This window comes from Mustela nivalis (genome assembly GCF_964662115.1).
Source record: "Mustela nivalis genome assembly, contig: HAP1_SCAFFOLD_2096, whole genome shotgun sequence".
NCBI classification, from domain to species: domain Eukaryota; kingdom Metazoa; phylum Chordata; class Mammalia; order Carnivora; family Mustelidae; genus Mustela; species Mustela nivalis.
Genome location: NW_028134568.1, coordinates 33,303 through 57,728, shown reverse-complemented (window position 1 = coordinate 57,728; position 24,426 = coordinate 33,303). Strand labels below are relative to the sequence as shown.

General features: G+C 56.0%; 1 protein-coding gene and 2 long non-coding RNA genes across 3 annotated transcripts in view; 2 read left to right on the top strand and 1 right to left on the bottom strand.

The window, feature by feature from the left end:
- LOC309858251 overlaps nucleotides 1-24,426 on the bottom strand; it is a 61,643-nt gene that overhangs the window by 12,819 nt on the left and 24,398 nt on the right. The window contains exon 3 of the long non-coding RNA XR_014308114.1: nucleotides 10,855-11,435. This is a non-coding gene — a long non-coding RNA (uncharacterized lncRNA). The remainder of the gene's footprint in view (nucleotides 1-10,854; nucleotides 11,436-24,426) is intronic.
- On the top strand, nucleotides 1,116-5,336 carry LOC309858246 (ral guanine nucleotide dissociation stimulator-like; the record flags this gene model as incomplete). The annotated part of the gene is made up of 7 exons (XM_082750922.1): nucleotides 1,116-1,895; nucleotides 2,258-2,361; nucleotides 2,871-2,940; nucleotides 3,557-3,628; nucleotides 4,083-4,157; nucleotides 4,797-4,829; nucleotides 5,211-5,336. Exons 1-7 carry the CDS (start codon nucleotides 1,842-1,844, stop codon nucleotides 5,334-5,336), a joined length of 534 nt encoding a protein of 177 aa, XP_082607048.1. The 5' UTR covers nucleotides 1,116-1,841.
- On the top strand, nucleotides 22,024-23,968 carry LOC309858248. The gene is made up of 4 exons (XR_014308113.1): nucleotides 22,024-22,326; nucleotides 22,781-22,855; nucleotides 23,495-23,527; nucleotides 23,909-23,968. It is a non-coding gene; the product is annotated as an uncharacterized lncRNA (long non-coding RNA).

The window sequence follows — 24,426 nt, the reverse complement described above, 5'->3', positions numbered from 1 at the left end:
GAGGGGCCAAAGGACAGACCTATGGGAGGTCCCTCCCTCATCCCACGTGGTCAGCAGTCAGCAAGGACAGCTCCAGAGGGGTTGCAAGTGGGCTGGCGCCATTCTGTGGGGCCCACACCGAAAGGATGGTGCTGTGGGAGTAGCGTGGAAAAGGAAGGGAAGGCCAGGTCTCTGACTCTGCCCCACATTTGACTTTCCCCAGCACTCTGTGTCCCATCTTGGGAACCTGGCCTGAGCAGACACGGCAGGATATCGGGCAGTCCCTGCACACTGCCCATGTGGAGGTCAAGGGGGCCTATGTGCACGTCACGTGGCATGACCGGGACCTAAACACCCATGCCCCCGTTCCGCTGAGGCAGCGGGAACTTCTGCAGCTCACAGAGGCTGAGGCGGAGGGTAAGGGGCATTGCAAGCTGGGAAGGCCATCTGGGATGGGGCTCATGGGCTGGGTATTCCTTGAAAGGCCATGGGATCCGTCCTGTTCAGGGAAAGGCACATGGAGTGTCAGTGATGTGGCTGAATCATTCCCCTTACTCCCACCCCCGTGTCCGCTATGCGACGCGTTCCAGCAGCTGAGCCGGCCAAAGAGCCTCCCATGGAGCGAGAGGCAACCCTGGCTCTGCATCAGCCATCACCTTCAGGGTCCGAGCCAGCCTCCCCTCCACCGGCTGCTCCAGAACTGGAACAGGGGCTCCTAGGTTACGGATGGTCGCCGGGTCCTGAGGCACAGACGGCTGGGCCATCGGCTTGCCTGGGAGTTTGCACGCCAGCTGTCGCAGGTGCCACTGAGCCCACTCCAGCTGCAGAGGCATCCTGCCAACCCAAGAAGCGGCTCAAAGAGAAGGAGCCTGACCTCCTGGACTTCCCTCCCAAGCTGGTGGCAGAGCAGCTCACCTACATGGATGCGGTGAGCAGCTGGGCCCCCAGGGTAGGAGGGCAGGGCCGGCTTTTCTTCTGCTCTCCGCTGCCCTATACCGGCTTTTCCCTGATGTGGACTCCTAGGATATAGGGCCAGATCTCAGCTGCAGCCCTAACCGACCGGGGAAACCCATCAGGGTTTTTAGACCTGAGCTTTCACTGTCCAGCTGCGGACTGTGGAGACAGGCACTGAGAAGGACTGAGGCAGAGGTACCACGCAGATGCAATGACTCAGAAGCGAGAGCCCGTAAATGGGAAGGCTCTGGTCCCCCGCGGGGAGGAGGGCAGCTCCCTGTGTGCAATCCCGTCCATGGGTCGCCCACCCATCTGCCTGGGAGCCTGAGCACCATCAACCTGGCTTAGGCATCTGATGCGTCCTGAAGGACAGGCTAGACACGGAAAGCCATGCTTTCAGCCACCAGGTGACAATGGGCACCTGTAAGGAGACAGGGACCGCAGGGATGAGCATTTGGAGGAGGAGATGCCCCCTTGGGAGCACCACCTGGTGCGGCCCCCTGGACATGGAATGATCAGGGTGCACACGCCTTCCTCCCTTCCCTTGCCTCTCTTGGCTCCTGGGGCATCCCGCACTGGCTTCCCTCGGAGAAGAAGAGGGGCATGAAATGCAGGCTCTCTAAGCAGGCTCCGGCCACATTCGCAGCCTCCTGAGCTCCAGCTCTGACCTGGGACCCCTCCCGAGGACATGAGTCTTGCATGGGCGAACATGTGTGGGGCTCAACACACCTCCCCCTGTCCCCTAGGAGCTGTTCAAGAAGGTGGTGCCCCATCAGTGCCTGGGCTCCGTCTGGTCCCGGAGGAACAGGCCTGGCAACGAGCACCTGGCACCCACAGTCCGGGCCACCATCGCCCACTTCAATGCTGTGGCCAGCTGCATCGTCACCACGTGCCTTGGCGACCCAAGCATGACAGCCCGGGACAGGGCCGTGGTGGTGGGCCACTGGATCCGGGTGGCCAAGGTATGCTGTGGGAGGCCCAGCTCCCTGAGGCTCGCCTGAGCCTCGGGAACTGCTCTTCTGTCTCGCTCCCTTCTCAGGGCTGAAGGCCCTGCTCTAAGGCCTGTGGTCCCTAGGCTCTTCCTCCCGGGGGCATGGCCCAACGTTGGGACGCTCAGTTCCCACGTGACGCCTCCTTTGCAGTGAGGGAAAATCCTCCCTCTCGCCAGCAGTGTTCCTCTTTAGGGCTGACCTGTGCCCTTCTGCAGCTCCCTGGACATCAGCTTCACCCGTGGGGGAGCCCTAAACCGAGGGGGGCACTAAAGCTCTCGAGCATCTGGGGCTCCTGCTCTCCCACTGACAGCTCCTTCTCCTCCCTCCCCCAGGCCTGTCAGATCCTAGGGAACTACTCCTCCCTGCGTGCCATCCTGGCGGCTCTGCAGAGTGCCTCCATCCACCGCCTGCAGAGGACATGGGACAACGTTTCCAGGTGAGGAGGCTTCTCTGCAGGAGGGGCCAGGATGGAGGCGGGATCTCCCACAGGCCTGTCCTTTGCCCCCCTCAGTCAGCTTGGACCTCCTGGGAGGCAGCAAACCCTGACCAAAGGACCTGGGCCCGGGGCTGCTCCTCTCAGCCTTCCTGGGGAACAGGCCACCAGGCCTCCTGCTTGAGAAATCCAATGTCCTCCATGCCCCACCCTGGCCTCAGCTGAATTCCATATTTCCACGTGGTGACTTGGCAGCCACTGAAGTCTCTGCCCATGGTTCAGCCAGAACCCCACCCAAACCGAGCTGTTCAATTAAGCTGGGAAGGGACGCCCAGGGGGACGCCCAGGAGAACGCCCTCCCATGTCCTACGAAGACCCCAGTGCTCAGAGCAGCCCAGAGCAAACCCTCAGCCAGCCCCGTGGACATGCGGGGCTGCTCCAAGAAAAGGGACTCGCACTCTACCCTGCCACGTTAGGACTCCCCTGAGCCTAACTTCTTTCCCTCTCTTCAGGAAGAGCTTCCGAACATTCCAACAGCTCTGCACAGAAGGCAACCCCCAGGGCAGGGAACTACTCATCAAGGTAGCACGGGAGGTGCAGGGCTCCAAGGACAGGAGAGGGGTGGGAGGAGGCGTGATCCTGTGTGGATGAAGTAGGGAATGGCCTGAAGCATTCCTCGGGGAGCAGAAGCCTTTGGCAGGAATGTGCTGACAGCCTGGGCTGAAGATTCCCCCTGGGGCTGGGACAAGCGGGTGCTGCCCATCCAGACTCCCTAGGCTAGATTTCAGGTCTCTCTGTGTCCATCCATCGAGAAGGTCCACATGGGGGCCCACATGAACGCGGACAGCCCAGAGGACAGGCCCCTGCTCACAGATGGGGTGGGGATGGGTTGTGGGCCACAAAAATGATGATCCTAAGAGGATCCTGAGTGCTCAGGAGACCGCAGGAGGTAGGTGGAGTTCCCCCTTCTGCCCATGGGAAAACAGGCTCAGGGAGGCCAGGCTCCAAGCTCCAGGTCCCCCATGGACTGAATGGGGGAGCTGAGATTGTTCTAGAAGGACTCGTGGCATGCTTCAGGGGAATGGAGCGTCAGTATCAGCAGACGTAGGTCGGACGTCTAGGGTCTGCAGTCCAAGACGGTGGGCGCAAGGGGACTGAGGCTATTCTGCTCTCAAGGATCTTGTCCTTGGCCCTCTAGAAGCGGCCCTCGAACAAACTGGCCAGCCTGGTGAGGCAGCTGCAGAGAGCGCGGAAGGGGCTGCCCAAGAAGGTGAGTGTGCCTGAGGGACAGGGCCTCCAAGGCCAGGGGAGAGGGGCTCCTCCCTGAGGGCTAGAAGCGTCCAGATCAGGACAGGTGGGACCTGCCACTCCAGCTCCACCTCCTGCCTGCCGCCACAGTTGCTCAATGTCTTCTTTCCTGGGGACCAGGAGGAAGGAGTCTAGCAGGCTGGGTAGAGAATGGATTTGGGGCTGGGGAGGGGCCCGCGGCTCCATAGCCAGGGGGTTTTTTGAATTTCAAAAAGCAGGCCCTGGAGGGGATTAGGAGGAGTCTGATGTTCTGGGAGGGTGAGGGGAAAGCGAATCCAGGGGAAGCAACTAAGGGTCCTAGGCCCTTTTCCATGTGGGAAAGTGGGGTGGGCCAGGACGCTGAAGTCTTTTCGGGGAGGGCCCCTGTGGGCACCAGACAGCAGGGACTCATCCCAAACCTACCCCTCATGACACAGGGTGTCGTCCCATACCTTGGCACTTTCCTCTCCGACCTGGTGGTGCTTGATACAGCAATGGAGGACTACCTGGAGGTGGGTGAGCCTGAGGATTGTGGAGGAGGGACCAGAGTCCTGAGGACAGGGAGCAGAGAGTCCCCGGACTGAGCCCTGAGCTCTGAGTCCTTCGGAGACCTCCCTTCCCCACAGCCTCACAGCCGCCCCTAAGAACTGGCATCTCTTGCCCATCTCAGTGCTGAGGGAAGGGAGTCTGCGCCCATCTCAGTGCTGAGGGAAGGGAGTCTGCACCCAGACGGGTGGCCCAAGACTGGGGAAGCACCAGCGCATCCTGAAGGTGAAGCTGCATGCGCTCTGTGTGCATGGGCTGCAGCCTCTCCCTCAGACCTTGCCTGTCAGGGACAGTGAAGTCAGGACCCTGCACATCAGCCACACTTCAGGAGCCCAGCAGATCCTGCCTGCCTGAGGCGTCTGCCGCTCCCTTCAGTCACCACAGAGTGTTGTGCTGCAGGGTGCTGACCGGGAGCCCTTTCAGCATCCCCCAGTCTTCCTTCCTCTGGACCCCAGGGCTTGCCCTAACCCCAGTCTCATTGTGTGTGTGGCTTGGCGGCCCACTCCGGGGTCCTGGCCTACGCGCAGCCTCAGAACGGGTGGGTGTAAGGTGCTAGGACTGACCGGGGGCCTCTTTCTGAAGGACAATGGTTGTCTACTTTCCAGGGCAATGAGATCAACCACCGCAAAAAGAATAAGGTGAGCATACGTAGCCCTGGCTGTAGGGAAGGGCAGGCAGACCCTATCAGAGACGCCCCTGGGAAGAACATTGCTTGGCTCCATCCACTCCCCTCCATCTCCCATTTCCTGGGACAGGTTGCTAAGAATGAAGTGCAAGACCCATCGAGTCAGTCAGTAGGGATCCACAAGGGCATCAAGGAGAACTTCCCTTGATGGAGGAGGGGCTAATTCTACTAGCCTCTGAGAACAGTTTGGGACCAGACGAAGTTGCATGCAGGAGGGTGGTCATGTGTGCCAAGACCCAGGACCCGACCCCTGTCCCGCTGCTCGGCCCTCACCTGGCCCTGTAGCTTCCCCACCCAGGCTCAGGGTGCATCCTGTGCCTCTGTCCCGGCCCAGGAATACCGAGTCCTCACGGACATCATGCTGCTCCAGGCGGCGGCAGAGAATTACTGCCTAGAGCCCCAGCATCCATTCACGGCCTGGTTCTGGGCTGTGGAGCGGCTCAGCGAGGAGGACAGGTGAGGCCCACTCAGGAGCTGGGTCAGGCGACGTCGGGGTGGACTCTTTCTGCTGGCCCCGCCTGGGATCCTCCTTCTAGGGCTCCCTGGGCAGCCAGACACCAGCTGTGGGAAAACCCTGGGAGGGACTCCTGAATGCCAGCTGCTGCTCAACTCACAGGTGTCCCTCTGTCCTTAGCTACAACCTGTCATGCCAGCTGGAGCCGCGGTCCTAGCTGGCCAGCAGAACACAAGCACCAGGACCACTGGCTACAGCCACCATCAGACCTGAACCCGTGCACACTGGCTGAGCCAAGGATTGCCCCTCGGCCCCTGGGCTACTTGTGGTGCACGAGCCCCATCCGCTGCTCAACACCCCTTCCTCTCCCCTACAGAATTACTTGTTCTGGAAGGGGCAATATTGAATATAATTAAAGGGTTGTTATTTAACCACAACCACCACCACCACAACAACAAAAAGGAATGAGAACCCTTGGGATTAAAGTTTTCTTACCCAAATAATAATAGTAGTAGTAGTAATAATAATAATAATAATAATAATAATAATAAAGGTTTTTATTTTCTCCTCTACCTGCCCACGTGTGCGTTTGGTTCTTTTATTTCCTACGGTAATGTACAACGTGTACAGACTCTCTTCTTCATTCCTGAACCCAGAAATCTTACAGAGTCAGCAGCTATTCAATGGGGCAGAAAGGAGAGGAGCCAGCCCTCCTCACTTCTGGTGGCACTACTCATTACTGGTGGCACCTCCCAATGCCGTTTCCTCAGAGGACAGGTTCATTTCTGTGTCAGGCATCTGGGCAAACAGCAGACACAGCCCTCAGGACCCCTGAGATGGAGACGTTGCAGGTCCTTCCCCAGGAAGGCAACAAACCCTGACCAGGCGAGTCCTGGAGAGTTCCTTCCCCTCCCCAGAACTATGTGCTGCCCAGGAGAGGGGCTGCTACTCTACCCTCTAAAGCAAGGAGGACGATGTCTCGCTTCCTTGGGGATATGCTACGTGTGCGTGTGTTTGTGCGGGTTTGGACCCAGTATTTGGGACTGACGGTTGTCGAGTTCAGTCTCCTGAATTGCATCAGCACGATGTAGGGAAAACACATGCAAAGAGATTCAACCCTGCCTGTGGAAGCTCCAAAATCTGAGGAAGATATTTTGTAAATGGAAGAAGGGCAGGCAGGACGTCCCGTCCTCAGTTTCCCTAGAGGCTCTCCAGGTTCACCCTTTACCAAGACTGGAATCCCCCTGGGATCCTTATCCAGGATCTCTGGATTCCTTTTCCCTGCTTCTTTTGGGTGAGGCTGGAGAAAAACGAAAGAAACTGGGAGGTGTCTCTGGCTCTATTCACGTCTATGCTGACCTAGGAGCTAGGATGTCCAGCCATCCTGCATTTCCTTACGCAGTTCTTGGCAAGGCCGTGGGGCCCTTCAGGCCCCTGACCCTCTTGGTCAGGTCCATGGTAGCCACTGCTCCCTGGCTGGGGCCTGATGGAGCAGAGATTGGTTCTCCCTTGCCAGGATAAAGGTTCAGATCCTTGACCAGAGAAACCCCACACTCTCCTGGCTGGCCAAGGGCACTGTCAGGTCCAGGTGGTTCTGAAGTCCCTGGTCTCCATCATCCACCAGGTGACACACCCATGTTCCACTCACTTGTCTGAAATGGGGAACTCGCCTGACGCGGTAGACCAACACACACATGGAATGTGAGCAGGGGAGAAGCGTCTATCATGCAAATGGATGCGAAACGAAGCAAGGGTAGGAATCCTTCTCTCCAGACACAACAGACTCTGAACCAAAGGGGGGAGGTACGAAGCCACAGAGAAGGACACTACTTCCTCGCAAGGGAGGCCATGTAATAGGAGAGAACATCTCGAAATATGTAGACACGCACCATGGGAGCACCCAAAGGCATCCAACAGTGCATAACAAACATAAAGTCACCTTTGACAGCCGTACCATGCAGTGGGGGACTCTAACACCCCACATCTGCTAATGGACACAGGATCCAAACTGACAATCAACAGGGAATCTATGGCTTTGAGGGATGCACCCGTTTCAACACGTAGATGCAGAACCTTCCACCCTGAAACCGCAGCATCCGCAGTGCTGGATTTCCAGTGCACATGGAACATTCTCCAGAGTAGATCACACGTTAGGGCACAACCCAAGTCTCAACAAACTCCAAAAGATGGATATCATCCCACGCATCTTTTCTCAGCACGATGCTACGGAACGCCAAATGAACCCTAAGAGCAACCCTGGAGAGACCACGAATCCATGGAAGTTCAATTACATGCTACCCAACCAGCACTGGGTCAACCCGGAATCCAAAGAGGATGTCCAAAATTACATGGAAGCAAAAGGACACGCCAAGGGTCCCCAACCTTGCAGATACAGCGCCAGGGAATCTAAGAAGACAGGATCCAGCACCACAAGAAAAATCCCCAATACCATCAGCTGACACATAAGGACCTAGCCAAAGCACAACACAGAGCTCCTGAGCAGTCGCTCAGCCTGGGCGAGTTGGAGCTCCTGCTGTTGGGTGCAGGCTTAGCTTCCATCTCGACTCTAAGTCCCAGCCTGGGGGGTGTTCTTTCCTTTCTCCCAGGACCATCCCCACCAGGGCCACTGGGGAATCAACCCTTCAGGGGGTTCTCGGCAGAGAGAAATGGCCCAAAGGGCCCAGGAAACAACCACCCCTTCCCCACTGGTGGATCAAGGTGGCCCATTAGCGCTCCCTCTGTGGAACATTCCACAGTGCTTTTGGGGGGACGACCCTCTCAGGCTCTGATGCCCAGGGTTTCTCGGCAAAGGGCAGATTCCGACTGAGTACCCCTGGGAGGGACCTGACACTCTGCACTTCCAGCATGCTCGCAGCTAATGCCCCGGCCACCTGTCCCCGGAGCACACGGAGAGACAACTTGCCAGCGGACCAGTGGACAAAACGTCCTCTCTTTCACCACCAGGAAGAGATCGATGCGCAACCGTCTGGCAGCCACAAAGAGGTGTTTGATTGTCAGGAAGATCAACAGCCAGGCAGGGCTTGGTCCACCCCCACAGGCCTCTCCTCCTCTTCTCCTCCAGAGTATAGGGAGGCAGGATGGCAGGAAAGACAGTTTGTTCAGTGGAAGCGAAATCCTGAGCTTGAGTCCCTTTCTCCCTAGTAGCCTGGGCACTCCTACGCTGCTTCCACTGTGGCCTCTGTGCAAGGCCATTCGAAACACCAGTGCTGGCTTGCGAAGTTCCGGGATACTGGGCAGAAAGCGATGGAACACAAGAGAGTCCCAGGGAAGTGACAACGGGTTTGGTCATGAAAGCTTGAAGCTGTCAAAGACCATCTCTTGCCCTATGTTCCCTTGGTCAGAAACCTTTCAGCAACCGCTCAGAGGAGAGACAGGCAGGTACAGAGCAGGGATGGGGAACCCTGGGAGCCACTGTGGACCGAACCGTGGGTGTTTTGTTAACATGGGCTTTGATTCATGTGTGACTTTTCAGAAACAGAAAAGAATAAAGGGAATCAGGAAACAGAGGCAATCAAAAACACCGGCTCAAATATAGGGAACATACTGTTGGGAACCAGGTGGGCGGATGGGTGGAAGAGGGGGTGGGGATTAAGAAGACACTTACTGTGCTGAGCACCGAGTCACATACAGAATTCCTGAATCCCTACTCTTCAACTGAAACGACGAAAATACTGTACGTCCATTAGACTGTATTTTCAAAATTGTCTTTGAAAGGTGGGTATTAGGAGACCAAAATGAGATTACGCTCTGAGAGTTTCCCAATCAGGTCTCCTCAGGCTGTACGTGAATGCACCTTAAAGATCAGTGAAAGAGCCCAAAGACAAAAGTGACATCTGTTGATATGGAAAGGCCAGTGCCCACCTCTGTGATCACAGAAAACACACACCTTCCTATGATATTGGCTGTCGTAAAAGCATTTCACCGACGTCCCCTTGGAGCTACGCTCCTCTGGTATTTCCATTCTCCTTGGTTGTGTGTCCTCATGGAGTAGTTGAAGGGAATATTGCTACCCCGTGTTTGGTGGACTAAACCAAAGCTGGCTATTTCTAGCCCCTGGAAGACTGAGCTAAAGGGCCTTCTGGAAAACATTGCACAACTGGATCTCTCATCGTCTTCCAGAGAAGGAAAGGGAGGCCCCAAAGGGCACCAGTGGAACAGGAACACAGAGGAGGTTCTCCTGACACCAGCATCAGGATCCCAACTCCCTGAGCAAGAATGAAGAACCCCCGTCCCCCCACACACAATGGACACATATCACTGGAATGGGTCAGTTCCCAGGAAAAGCGAAATGCGGCCAAACATGGGAAGGTACACAATAACCTCACTGAAAGAAAGCCCACTGGGATCCCCTGCCCTGGGTCTTAAGTTCCACCTATGCATGAAGCCATTTGATAATCACAGGGGAAGGGAGGGAAAACTGAATGGGAAGCCACCAGAGAGAGAGAAAAACGATGCGAGGCTCTTCTCTAAGAAACAAGCAGAGGAGCCTAACAAATAGCAGGGAGCACATGGGGAGTTAGAGAGGAGAAGGGAGTTAGGGAAAACTGGAAGGGGAGGTGAACCTTGAGAGACTATAGACTCTGGAAAACAATCTGAGGGTTTTGAAGGGGCGGGGGCGTGGGAGGTCGGGGTACCAGGTGGTGGGTATTATAGAGGGCACGGATTGCACGGAGCACTGGGGGTGGTGCAAAAATAATGAATACTGTTATCCTGAAAATAAAGAAAAATTAAATTAAAAAAAAAAGCAAAGAAACAAGCAGAGGGTTGCTGGAGGGGAGGTGGGTGCGGGTATGGGACAATTCGGGCAGGAGCATAAAGGAGGGCATGCGATGGGATGAGCACTGGGGGTGAAACGCAACTGATGAACAGCTGGGCACTACCTCGGAAGCTGATGAGGAACTGTACGGTGGCTTACTGACTTTCCACAACAACAACAAAATACAATCCAAGGTTCTGTGTTTCCTTGATTTTCAATGTGGAAAATACGGGATGATTTCTTTTCTTCCCTCAAGCAAGGAAATGACATAGCCTATTCACGAAAAGGCAATGCTCAGGACATTCTACCCCTTTCAGCCCTAAAGAAGTTTTTCAAACAGGCTTTCATCAGTTGCAGTCCTCATGCCCTTCTAGTCATTTCGGAGCACTCTTGACAGGGGGCAAACCCTTTTTTTCTTCAAGGTGACTCACCCCAAGCAGGTAATATCCCTATGTGCCACAGGAGTGACTACAGGTGTGCCCCCCCCCCAACCTTTCCAAGGGCCTCACTACAAGTTTTCCAGAAAGGTGGCATGAATAGTACTGGCTGGAAGGTGGATGCTGCATGACATCCATCCCTTTGTTCACTTGAGGGATGACTAGGGGCAAAGTCTCCATCTCAGTCGTGGACGTGCCAGAGCTCTCCAGCTCCCCTTCAGACACGGCCCTGCCCTCTCTCCCATAGAAGAACCTGCAGAACTACGTGACCATGAACTGGGAACACACAACAAGGGTACAAAGGTCTTACCTGAATTCAGCTCAGCATGGCAATGACAGACTGGTCCCTCTTGGAGGTTGTTCCCAGTGTTCTTGAGGCATTCGAACCCCTTCTTGGCGGCTGACTCCAGACAGTGGCTCACCTGTCACAATGGCTCATGATAGAGGGATGAGAAGTTCCTCGGAGACAGGTGTCACCACACCACTATCATCACCCTTTGTCGTGGAATAAATCTATGTCCCTCGTCGGATTAAGAAACCCTTCAAACAGGACTGGAGCAGGTGGCAATAAAAGGCTCCCTTTGAAGAAGGGCTGAGCTTGGGGACATGTCCAGTCCTATGTCTCACTGCTGCCATCACCACACACAGTGGTGCCCCAAATGGGCAGGGTACCATTTCCAGTACACGGCTCCTGCTCGCCCAAGGTACCTATTCCTATCATCGCGCCATCGCATCTGGTCAGGACCCCAGCATTAGGCCTGTGCGTCTCCAGTTCCTGCTGCTGCCTGCCTCCACCAGCGATCCTGTTTCCTCTCTGAATTCCGAGCGCCGCAGCATCCATCTTCCTCACCTTCACAAAACAGGATTGTGCAATGATTTCATGGATACGACCTGCAAGGCACAGGATGGAAAAGAAAAGGAAACTCACACCCTGGACATTCAGGATACTTAAAATCTTTGTGACTTGAATGACGTTATCAACCAAGGGAAAGCACAGTCCAGAAGTCGGGAAAGCATGTTTGCAAACCATGGATCTGGCAGGTTCTCAATATCCACAATATCTAGAGATCCCAGGAACTCAACAACATCAACAACAAGAGAAAAACAAGTCAAATGTGATGTGTGAATGTACACATGGGCAAGAGACATAACCTCAAAGCTATACGCAAGGAAGGAAATTGCAAGCAATGAGATACCTTTATGAATCCATGAGGTTGGCTCCCCATGGAAAAAGAAAAACAAAACAAAACACAACAAAGCAAAACAAAACAAAACAAAACACTCGGGAGAAAGGAAAAGACCAAGCCATGGCAAAGATAAAGAGAATTAGGAACCTTGCTGATTGGGTGTGGTAGGAATGTTTAAGGGCATGCTTGTGAAATCAGTATGACAGCTCTTCACAAAAATCAACTTGAGTGGGACACCTGGGTGGCTCAGTCTGTTGAGGTCTCAGGATCCTGGGATGGAGTCCCACATCGGGCTTCTTGCTCAGCCGGGAGCCTGCTTCTCCCCTGCCTGCTCTGCCTGCCACTTCTCCTGCTTCTGCATGCCTCTTTCTCACGCTGACAAATGAATAAATAAACCGTTTTTAAAAAATCAACTTTCGCACTACCATGTGTTTTAGTACTTGCCCTTCTGTGCTAGGTACCCACATTCATGAACAGGATAGTATGGTCCTGGAGACTTATCTGAGCACACCTTCTCATGGCAGCATGGTTCCTAAAAGCTAACCCATGAACGCAATCCAAGTATCTGTCCAGGGAGGAACAGATGTTGTATATACAGACGTTGGGATAGTATTCATTCGCTAAAGAGGACAAAAACATTGACATGCGCCACCCCGTGGGCGAACGTTGAGGAGGGTGTGCTAAGTGAGAGGAGTATGCATGAAGATAACCAACTTGGACTCCACTCTTAGGACCTACCTAGAGTGGACTCCGAAGGACAGAAAGTAGAATGGTGTTTGCCAAGGGCTGGAAGGAGGCGCTCGCGGGAAGAGTCTGACGCATGCTAAAGAGCTTTAGATGGACAAGATGCCAAGGAGATGGGAAGGTGGGTTCCAGGGAGCTTGGGACAAAGACATTAATGCTTTTTAAGACATTTAGAATGTACTCCGTGAACTTCATGGACTTCACGACCTAAAAATAAATTGCACTGAAAAGCTGCAAAGATGGAGAAATGAACACAGGACCATTTCATCTGGCCCTTTATACCCTTTCCAGGTAGGTCCTCTCTCAGCCATTCGACTTCTGCCATTTTCCTTGAGACAACATGGAGCCAACAAAATGTCCTTCTGTGCCTACTTCGAGGTTGAAAGACAGAATTGCCCCACCCGGGACAACTTTATGTGAGAAGGTATTTTTCAGAGTTAATTTCTTGAGACCTGTTATTCCTTGATCATGTTTTCAAACAGAACCCAAACTGAACATTCTCCTTCGTCTGCTTGATTTTTCCTTCCCTGATTTTTTCCCCCCACTCAGAACCCATTGTTGATGCAAGGGCTTGGGTGTTCCTATGCCTGTCGTCATCTACTGACTTTAGCTTCTGCTGTTTCCAGTTTTGCTTACGTGTCATTCCTTTACCAAGTCAACTTTCCCGAGGCTCATTATGAATAGTAAAATATTTTCGGCCCCAGTTGGATTGAAAGAACTGACATCGAGCACTGTGCACGTCTCAGCTACACAACACAATGACTTCATTTTCCTAGGCCCTAAAAGGATGACCAGAATAAGCGGTGTCCACAAGGATTCCTGACCATGGGGGTGGGCGCAGGGAGTTCTTGGCCATATTCCTTGGCTGTCTAGGAGTATGTTCCCAGGCGTGGAACTCTGGGATCCTATGGTAGATTGTTGGTTGGGAGCATAGGAGCTAACAAATGCCGGTGAGGACAGGGAGAACAGGGAACCCTTGGACACCATCCGTGGGAATGCACACTGGCACAAGTCACTGTGCAACACAGTATGGAGGGTCCCACAGTCTAGAGATGGACCAACGCACCAAACAGTGCCATGCGAAAGAAAAGAGCAAGCGTTCCGTGAGACAAACGAAGAATACTCTGAAAGAAGGCTGCAGAGTCATTGGAGAGAAAGGCCCGAAAGGCCTCACTGAGGGGGACAGCGCTGAGGACAGAATAAAAACAAGGGAGCTAGTCCCACACAAGTCTGGCTGCCCTGTGTCATGAAGAGGGAAGGCACCTCTGCCTTAGAGCCTCACTACCAGAAGCTGGGTTGGCCAGAGGACATGAAAGAGGCATCCAGTGTGGCTGGAGAGCAACTGGGAGCAGAGCAGAGGGTAGTGAGGAAAACAGGGACAGGGCCTCAGGCCTGGGAGACAGGTAGCGATCTCTTGTCCCTCTGCAACTGCATTGCCCCAATACCCTGCATCTTCAAATGCATGGACTGAATGCCCCACAGTTGTTGCAGAAGAGGAATGGAGGCACAATTCCGCATGCTTCCTCCACATCACCATACTTGTGAGCCCGTGGTTGTAACTGAGGCTGGACTAGCAGAGGATTTTCCCCAACTTAGCACCCATCATTCGGGGAGCCATTCAACTCAGAATCTGAGTTTCTGGGCGCATGTTGGCCTTGCCACTGCCTCCGATCCTGGCACTGTGAGCCTCGATAGATGGCAGCGCCAACCATCTGGGCATGTTTTTCGCTTCAGATTCCGAGAAGAAAAGGGGAACAAGGGAGAAGTGGACCATGAGCAAAGAAACTAGGAAGTGCGAAACTCCTTGCCTGACATCTAGAGAAACACGAGGCATGCTATTTCATCACGTTGAGTAAGTACATCGCGTGGCTCAGAAGCCACTCGCTAACCACCCAGAGCTTGCAGAGTGATGCCTCCACCACAGGTCAGGATCCCTGGGAGCCACTGTGAAGGCTGCTCCCCTCATATACCAGAACGAGGGAAAGAGGTCTCCTTCTAAAGCTATGTGGGAAACAACTGAACCGTTTCACTACCGAGGATGACAAAGTCTGCATCTTCGTGCATTTCCACCCCATCATGGTGCCCCATTATAATGACGCCAAGAGGGAAAGGGACGGTTCCAAAACGACACAAAGCCGGGACCCAGGCCTCCTCGCAGCGTTCCTCCAGGCCACGTCCCACCCCTTCCTGCAATTCATCTGGCCTTCTATGTGTGCCTCTGATTTCCCGTGACACCGTCGCACACATACCACAAATACGGTCTACATACACCCTAAGATGTCCCAAGGAACTAGATTCTCCCTGGTCCCCACTATGCAGGTTGGGAATGTGGGCACTAGGGGAGACACACAATGACTGAGGACACAGGAGTGGGAAAGGACAGAGAACAAACGTCTGACTTCAGCTCTGTCTCCTGAAAGGGAGGACCTGAGTGCCAATTCCAGAGCATGGTGCCTCTGGCACTTTTGGCTCATTGTGTACAGTCCCGGGGAAGAGAGGTCAAGAGCCAAGTGAAGGGGCTGCAGAGAGGGGGTGACTTTAGGAAGGGCCCCAGGTATTAGAATCCTGAAAGCGTGACCTCATATTCTTCATGATAGGCCCCAACTGAACTTAGAACTCTGGCAACCAGGCACCCACTTTCAAAGGGCAACCTGCTCTCCAGCACACTTGAGTGGAGACCTTCGACAGAACACCATGTTCAGTTGTTGTCTTCCTACTTCCAGGGGTGCTGGGCCCACAGGAGCCCAGAGCCAGAGACATGACTGCAGTTGCAGACAGTGCTTCAGCCCTCTTTTCCGAAGCTTCTGGTCATGGGGCCGGAGACACCAACAGGTAACACAAGGCAGCTCGGGGCAGCCCACTGGAGAGTGGGCAACAACTGTGGTCCCACCTCAGCGGGCACACACCACTGTCCCTTACTGTGTGGGAGCGCATCTCTCTCTCTCTCTCTCTCTCTCTCTCTCTCCCTGTTTGTGTGTGTGTGTGTGTGTGTGTGTGTGTGTGTGTGTGTGTGTTTGTAGAAGTGGGGACAGGGGATGAGGGATATGCCCTTCCTGGGCAGAAGCAAGCTGCCTGGTGTTGGAGGCTGGACCCATCTGTCATGTTCATACCCCAGGTCATAGCAGGCTGGATGAAAAGGGGAGGGTGACACAATGATAAGGCTCATGGTAGTCATGAGCCTTAGAGTGTCCTCTGGCTACGTCCTTGCTCAATGTCTTTTCAGCCATCCCTCTTAGCCTGAACTGGAGAACACGATGTCTAGTGGGGGTGTCCCCTGGTGGCAATGTTCCGGGAGGCTGCTAATGGCTCTTGGCCCTGTGTCTATGGGGCACTGCCTTTTCAGAGCTGCACCCCAGAGACTGTGAATGAGCTGGCTGGGGACTTCAATGACTCCAACTCGCTGGACAAGGGTCAGGTGTCCCAGGCCACCCAGGATCAGTGCTGCTCTGAGGTGAGAATAGGAAGAAGCTCCTCCACACCCAGGGCCCCCATGCAACGATGGGGACAAACCTGGGGCCTTCCCAGAGTGTTTCCACTTGACTATTCCACCGGCCCCACCCCAGAGTAACCCACACCTCCGCACATATGCCACACCTATGGGTAAGTAAGGGAGGAAGACACTCTTCACCTACGTGGGACTGGTAGAGAATAGAGTGAATGCTTTCCGTGGCATGGGGGGAAGTTGTTTTGATTTCTTTCCTCTGGCCTTGTGTTGCTTTTCACAAAGCCATGAGTATCTTGGCCTTTTCCCACGGGTTTTACGATTTTCCCTACTCATGCCAGCTAACAAGTGGAGAACCCAGCTGGGTTCTGGAGAACTGGCCCACGCCCTTCTAAATCCTCATACCAGATAGGGTGATTGAACCTACAAAAGGGCCGGTGGGATCAAGCCATTCTACAGGTCTTTCTGGAATGTATCAACTCTCAGAACACATCGAATCCTAGGAGGTCCACCAGCTCACAGGCTCTTTCCCTCTAGGTCCTCACAGTCCCCCTTTCTAAAGGACGTGGTCTGCTACAGTGACTCGGTCTAGCATTGCTGCTGGAACTTGACGTGACTCAAACTGCTTGCCATTCCAGCAATGCTGCAAGGAAAGGGCACCTCAAGGGTCCTCACAGATGATTTGGGTCACTCCATCTGCCAGACCGTAGACCCAAAGATTGGGTGGAAGGCCTCCGATGCCTCCTGGCCCAGGTAGCTGGCTCTGGCATGAGCTGCTGCAAGGCTTCAGCTACTCCATCTCCCTTGACAAGCAGCAGGGACCTCAGGCCACCAACAACATCCAGTCCTGGTCTGGGGTGAGAACGGGCCCAGGTTCATGGCCAGTCTCAGGACCCAGAGATGACCGGGGCCAGCCCACAGCCCAGACTAGACACAACTGGCTGCCCTGGGGCCTGCCAAGGAAGGTGGTTTCCCCCTGAACCTTTCTGCCCCTGACAGCAACAGGCCAAACCGCATCAGCATAGGCGAAATGCCATGTAGCCCATGCTTTGGACAGATCTCAGACCCAACGCGGATGACCTTGAGCAGGCTTGGAGATTCTCAACCTCTCTTTTCTCCTCTCAACAGTAGGGCTCCTTCCTCATGACTCCATGGCATACACATACAGATCTTCATACGGGCTAGGAAGAGACAGACAGGCTATTGCTGTCCAGCGAACCACACATGTTGAAGTCACCAGTACATTTAAGCCTAGATGGGTCCTTTGGAGGTTGGTTTTAGGTTTTCAGCCAAGAACCTTTTTTCTGGGTGGGCACACAAGTCCCTCGTCGTCTTGCCCAAGTTCCCAAAGGGATGGGAGGATGCAGTCTGAGCTCCAGACCCTGCTCTTCCTGGGGCTTCACGGCGTTGAAGCTGACTATGTTGCTCCCCACCCCGCCCCCTTGTCTGCCTGCTGGAAAAGGCATCATCCCTGTCCCCGGACGAGGCCTGCACGATGCTGGAGCTCAAACAAGGCACAGTGCAGAGATGGAGACATTCCCTGCTGCTATCCTTCCCGGATAGAAGCCTCTCAATCGTCACCACCATGTTCTCCATCTATCAGATGTTCACGTCAGCCCGGCAGGTCCGGGATCACCAGTTCCCTCGGTGAGTGCCCACCTCATAGCCAGCACAAGGGGGAGCCTTCCGTCTACTAGTTGTAGGACTTGGGAATGTCACTGCACCTCTCTGACTTTCCCTCTCCTGTCCGGAAAAGTGGAGGTGCTAAGAGGATGAACCTCGTAGGGCGACTGCAGGGAGTCATGGGAGGAAACATGGCACGCGCCTCTCTGGGGCCCGGCTCTGCAGAAAGGGCTGCTGGACATGCTGGGCGTCTTCGCGCTGAACATTTCCCTCTCCAGGGAAGACGCGTTCAGGCTCAACCCTCACAGGCCTGTGGTCCTTCTGGGTCTAGAGAAAGGAAACGGAAAGCTGGCAGCTTTCCTATTGGCAAAGGACCTCTGAGATGCCATCTAGCTGGTCCTGACTGTGGTCCTTTATGTGCCCAGGTCGAGGGGACACTGGGAGCAGGCAGAGCAGCCCAAGGGCCACTCAGGATTTGCAAAGTCCTGTTTGGGATGATTTCATTCAATCATGGCTCTTAAGCACCTAGGAATGCAGGCTCTCTCTAGTCACCAAGAGCAGTGAATGGGTAACGTAGAGACAATGTCTGGGTCTCCATTCTCGGTCCAGGGTCACATAGGCACTCTTCACATCCTAAGCACGCATGTCTAGCGTTCATCAGATGGGGCATCTCTGTGACCTACTCTAGGGATGAATGGATCCACCTCTCTTGGGACCACGAGGATGCACTCTACGATCAAGGAAGAACAGGATAGGTCTTTGGGTGCCAGAGGAGGTCCTGCTGCCTCCACAGAGAAGGGTGGGAGGCGACAGGGGATGTTGCTGGCGAGGGATGTTCAGAACCATGGATCTCCCAGGACTCTCGATTTCCATGGGAGAGCTTAGTGGGGCAGCTTCCTCTGAAGAGGCCAAAGAGTCCGAGAGAGGTGTGGACGGGATGCCAAGCACTCTGGGAAGCAGAGCCCATTGTGGGCTGAGTTGGTGCCTACAACAGCCATCCCTTGGATGGTCCATTCTTGCTCCGCCTGCCCCTATCCATATCCACCTCCGCTGACCACCACAAGTGGGGCCAAGGACAGAAAGGGTGGGGACCGGACCACTCACCCGTCGGCCTCCAACCAAAGCCCAGACACTGGTCTGCAGGGAGGATGCATGACTGAGGGGCCAAAGGACAGACCTATGGGAGGTCCCTCCCTCATCCCACGTGGTCAGCAGTCAGCAAGGACAGCTCCAGAGGGGTTGCAAGTGGGCTGGCGCCATTCTGTGGGGCCCACACCGAAAGGATGGTGCTGTGGGAGTAGCGTGGAAAAGGAAGGGAAGGCCAGGTCTCTGACTCTGCCCCACATTTGACTTTCCCCAGCACTCTGTGTCCCATCTTGGGAACCTGGCCTGAGCAGACACGGCAGGATATCGGGCAGTCCCTGCACACTGCCCATGTGGAGGTCAAGGGGGCCTATGTGCACGTCACGTGGCATGACCGGGACCTAAACACCCATGCCCCCGTTCCGCTGAGGCAGCGGGAACTTCTGCAGCTCACAGAGGCTGAGGCGGAGGGTAAGGGGCATTGCAAGCTGGGAAGGCCATCTGGGATGGGGCTCATGGGCTGGGTATTCCTTGAAAGGCCATGGGATCCGTCCTGTTCAGGGAAAGGCACATGGAGTGTCAGTGATGTGGCTGAATCGTTCCCCTTACTCCCACCCCCGTGTCCGCTATGCGACGCGTTCCAGCAGCTGAGCCGGCCAAAGAGCCTCCCATGGAGCGAGAGGCAACCCTGGCTCTGCATCAGCCATCACCTTCAGGGTCCGAGCCAGCCTCCCCTCCACCGGCTGCTCCAGAACTGGAACAGGGGCTCCTAGGTTACGGATGGTCGCCGGGTCCTGAGGCACAGACGGCTGGGCCATCGGCTTGCCTGGGAGTTTGCACGCCAGCTGTCGCAGGTGCCACTGAGCCCACTCCAGCCGCAGAGGCATCCTGCCAACCCAAGAAGCGGCTCAAAGAGAAGGAGCCTGACCTCCTGGACTTCCCTCCCAAGCTGGTGGCAGAGCAGCTCACCTACATGGATGCGGTGAGCAGCTGGGCCCCCAGGGTAGGAGGGCAGGGCCGGCTTTTCTTCTGCTCTCCGCTGCCCTATACCGGCTTTTCCCTGATGTGGACTCCTAGGATATAGGGCCAGATCTCAGCTGCAGCCCTAACCGACCGGGGAAACCCATCAGGGTTTTTAGACCTGAGCTTTCACTGTCCAGCTGCGGACTGTGGAGACAGGCACTGAGAAGGACTGAGGCAGAGGTACCACGCAGATGCAATGACTCAGAAGCGAGAGCCCGTAAATGGGAAGGCTCTGGTCCCCCGCGGGGAGGAGGGCAGCTCCCTGTGTGCAATCCCGTCCATGGGTCGCCCACCCATCTGCCTGGGAGCCTGAGCACCATCAACCTGGCTTAGGCATCTGATGCGTCCTGAAGGACAGGCTAGACACGGAAAGCCATGCTTTCAGCCACCAGGTGACAATGGGCACCTGTAAGGAGACAGGGACCGCAGGGATGAGCATTTGGAGGAGGAGATGCCCCCTTGGGAGCACCACCTGGTGCGGCCCCCTGGACATGGAATGATCAGGGTGCACACGCCTTCCTCCCTTCCCTTGCCTCTCTTGGCTCCTGGGGCATCCCGCACTGGCTTCCCTCGGAGAAGAAGAGGGGCATGAAATGCAGGCTCTCTAAGCAGGCTCCGGCCACATTCGCAGCCTCCTGAGCTCCAGCTCTGACCTGGGACCCCTCCCGAGGACATGAGTCTTGCATGGGCGAACATGTGTGGGGCTCAACACACCTCCCCCTGTCCCCTAGGAGCTGTTCAAGAAGGTGGTGCCCCATCAGTGCCTGGGCTCCATCTGGTCCCGGAGGAACAGGCCTGGCAACGAGCACCTGGCACCCACAGTCCGGGCCACCATCGCCCACTTCAATGCTGTGGCCAGCTGCATCGTCACCACGTGCCTTGGCGACCCAAGCATGACAGCCCGGGACAGGGCCGTGGTGGTGGGCCACTGGATCCGGGTGGCCAAGGTATGCTGTGGGAGGCCCAGCTCCCTGAGGCTCGCCTGAGCCTCGGGAACTGCTCTTCTGTCTCGCTCCCTTCTCAGGGCTGAAGGCCCTGCTCTAAGGCCTGTGGTCCCTAGGCTCTTCCTCCCGGGGGCATGGCCCAACGTTGGGACGCTCAGTTCCCACGTGACGCCTCCTTTGCAGTGAGGGAAAATCCTCCCTCTCGCCAGCAGTGTTCCTCTTTAGGGCTGACCTGTGCCCTTCTGCAGCTCCCTGGACATCAGCTTCACCCGTGGGGGAGCCCTAAACCGAGGGGGGCACTAAAGCTCTCGAGCATCTGGGGCTCCTGCTCTCCCACTGACAGCTCCTTCTCCTCCCTCCCCCAGGCCTGTCAGATCCTAGGGAACTACTCCTCCCTGCGTGTCATCCTGGCGGCTCTGCAGAGTGCCTCCATCCACCGCCTGCAGAGGACATGGGACAACGTCTCCAGGTGAGGAGGCTTCTCTGCAGGAGGGGCCAGGATGGAGGCGGGATCTCCCACAGGCCTGTCCTTTGCCCCCCTCAGTCAGCTTGGACCTCCTGGGAGGCAGCAAACCCTGACCAAAGGACCTGGGCCCGGGGCTGCTCCTCTCAGCCTTCCTGGGGAACAGGCCACCAGGCCTCCTGCTTGAGAAATCCAATGTCCTCCATGCCCCACCCTGGCCTCAGCTGAATTCCATATTTCCACGTGGTGACTTGGCAGCCACTGAAGTCTCTGCCCATGGTTCAGCCAGAACCCCACCCAAACCGAGCTGTTCAATTAAGCTGGGAAGGGACGCCCAGGGGGACGCCCAGGAGAACGCCCTCCCATGTCCTACGAAGACCCCAGTGCTCAGAGCAGCCCAGAGCAAACCCTCAGCCAGCCCCGTGGACATGCGGGGCTGCTCCAAGAAAAGGGACTCGCACTCTACCCTGCCACGTTAGGACTCCCCTGAGCCTAACTTCTTTCCCTCTCTTCAGGAAGAGCTTCCGAACATTCCAACAGCTCTGCACAGAAGGCAACCCCCAGGGCAGGGAACTACTCATCAAGGTAGCACGGGAGGTGCAGGGCTCCAAGGACAGGAGAGGGGTGGGAGGAGGCGTGATCCTGTGTGGATGAAGTAGGGAATGGCCTGAAGCATTCCTCGGGGAGCAGAAGCCTTTGGCAGGAATGTGCTGACAGCCTGGGCTGAAGATTCCCCCTGGGGCTGGGACAAGCGGGTGCTGCCCATCCAGACTCCCTAGGCTAGATTTCAGGTCTCTCTGTGTCCATCCATCGAGAAAGTCCACATGGGGGCCCACATGAACGCGGACAGCCCAGAGGACAGGCCCCTGCTCACAGATGGGGTGGGGATGGGTTGTGGGCCACAAAAATGATGATCCTAAGAGGATCCTGAGTGCTCAGGAGACCGCAGGAGGTAGGTGGAGTTCCCCCTTCTGCCCATGGGAAAACAGGCTCAGGGAGGCCAGGCTCCAAGCTCCAGGTCCCCCATGGACTGAATGGGGGAGCTGAGATTGTTCTAGAAGGACTCGTGGCATGCTTCAGGGGAATGGAGCGTCAGTATCAGCAGACGTAGGTCGGACGTCTAGGGTCTGCAGTCCAAGACGGTGGGCGCAAGGGGACTGAGGCTATTCTGCTCTCAAGGATCTTGTCCTTGGCCCTCTAGAAGCGGCCCTCGAACAAACTGGCCAGCCTGGTGAGGCAGCTGCAGAGAGCGCGGAAGGGGCTGCCCAAGAAGGTGAGTGTGCCTGAGGGACAGGGCCTCCAAGGCCAGGGGAGAGGGGCTCCTCCCTGAGGGCTAGAAGCGTCCAGATCAGGACAGGTGGGACCTGCCACTCCAGCTCCACCTCCTGCCTGCCGCCACAGTTGCTCAATGTCTTCTTTCCTGGGGACCAGGAGGAAGGAGTCTAGCAGGCTGGGTAGAGAATGGATTTGGGGCTGGGGAGGGGCCCGGGGCTCCATAGCCAGGGGGTTTTTTGAATTTCAAAAAGCAGGCCCTGGAGGGGATTAGGAGGAGTCTGATGTTCTGGGAGGGTGAGGGGAAAGCGAATCCAGGGGAAGCAACTAAGGGTCCTAGGCCCTTTTCCATGTGGGAAAGTGGGGTGGGCCAGGATGCTGAAGTCTTTTCGGGGAGGGCCCCTGTGGGCACCAGACAGCAGGGACTCATCCCAAACCTACCCCTCATGACACAGGGTGTCGTCCCATACCTTGGCACTTTCCTCTCCGACCTGGTGGTGCTTGATACAGCAATGGAGGACTACCTGGAGGTGGGTGAGCCTGAGGATTGTGGAGGAGGGACCAGAGTCCTGAGGACAGGGAGCAGAGAGTCCCCGGACTGAGCCCTGAGCTCTGAGTCCTTCGGAGACCTCCCTTCCCCACAGCCTCACAGCCGCCCCTAAGAACTGGCATCTCTTGCCCATCTCAGTGCTGAGGGAAGGGAGTCTGCGCCCATCTCAGTGCTGAGGGAAGGGAGTCTGCACCCAGACGGGTGGCCCAAGACTGGGGAAGCACCAGCGCATCCTGAAGGTGAAGCTGCATGCGCTCTGTGTGCATGGGCTGCAGCCTCTCCCTCAGACCTTGCCTGTCGGGGACAGTGAAGTCAGGACCCTGCACATCAGCCACACTTCAGGAGCCCAGCAGATCCTGCCTGCCTGAGGCGTCTGCCGCTCCCTTCAGTCACCACAGAGTGTTGTGCTGCAGGGTGCTGACCGGGAGCCCTTTCACCATCCCCCAGTCTTCCTTCCTCTGGACCCCAGGGCTTGCCCTAACCCCAGTCTCATTGTGTGTGTGGCTTGGCGGCCCACTCCGGGGTCCTGGCCTACGCGCAGCCTCAGAACGGGTGGGTGTAAGGTGCTAGGACTGACCGGGGGCCTCTTTCTGAAGGACAATGGTTGTCTACTTTCCAGGGCAATGAGATCAACCACCGCAAAAAGAATAAGGTGAGCATACGTAGCCCTGGCTGTAGGGAAGGGCAGGCAGACCCTATCAGAGACGCCCCTGGGAAGAACATTGCTTGGCTCCATCCACTCCCCTCCATCTCCCATTTCCTGGGACAGGTTGCTAAGAATGAAGTGCAAGACCCATCGAGTCAGTCGGTAGGGATCCACAAGGGCATCAAGGAGAACTTCCCTTGATGGAGGAGGGGCTAATTCTACTAGCCTCTGAGAACAGTTTGGGACCAGACGAAGTTGCATGCAGGAGGGTGGTCATGTGTGCCAAGACCCAGGACCCGACCCCTGTCCCGCTGCTCGGCCCTCACCTGGCCCTGTAGCTTCCCCACCCAGGCTCAGGGTGCATCCTGTGCCTCTGTCCCGGCCCAGGAATACCGAGTCCTCACGGACATCATGCTGCTCCAGGCGGCGGCAGAGAATTACTGCCTAGAGCCCCAGCATCCATTCACGGCCTGGTTCTGGGCTGTGGAGCGGCTCAGCGAGGAGGACAGGTGAGGCCCACTCAGGAGCTGGGTCAGGCGACGTCGGGGTGGACTCTTTCTGCTGGCCCCGCCTGGGATCCTCCTTCTAGGGCTCCCTGGGCAGCCAGACACCAGCTGTGGGAAAACCCTGGGAGGGACTCCTGAATGCCAGCTGCTGCTCAACTCACAGGTGTCCCTCTGTCCTTAGCTACAACCTGTCATGCCAGCTGGAGCCGCGGTCCTAGCTGGCCAGCAGAACACAAGCACCAGGACCACTGGCTACAGCCACCATCAGACCTGAACCCGTGCACACTGGCTGAGCCAAGGATTGCCCCTCGGCCCCTGGGCTACTTGTGGTGCACGAGCCCCATCCGCTGCTCAACACCCCTTCCTCTCCCCTACAGAATTACTTGTTCTGGAAGGGGC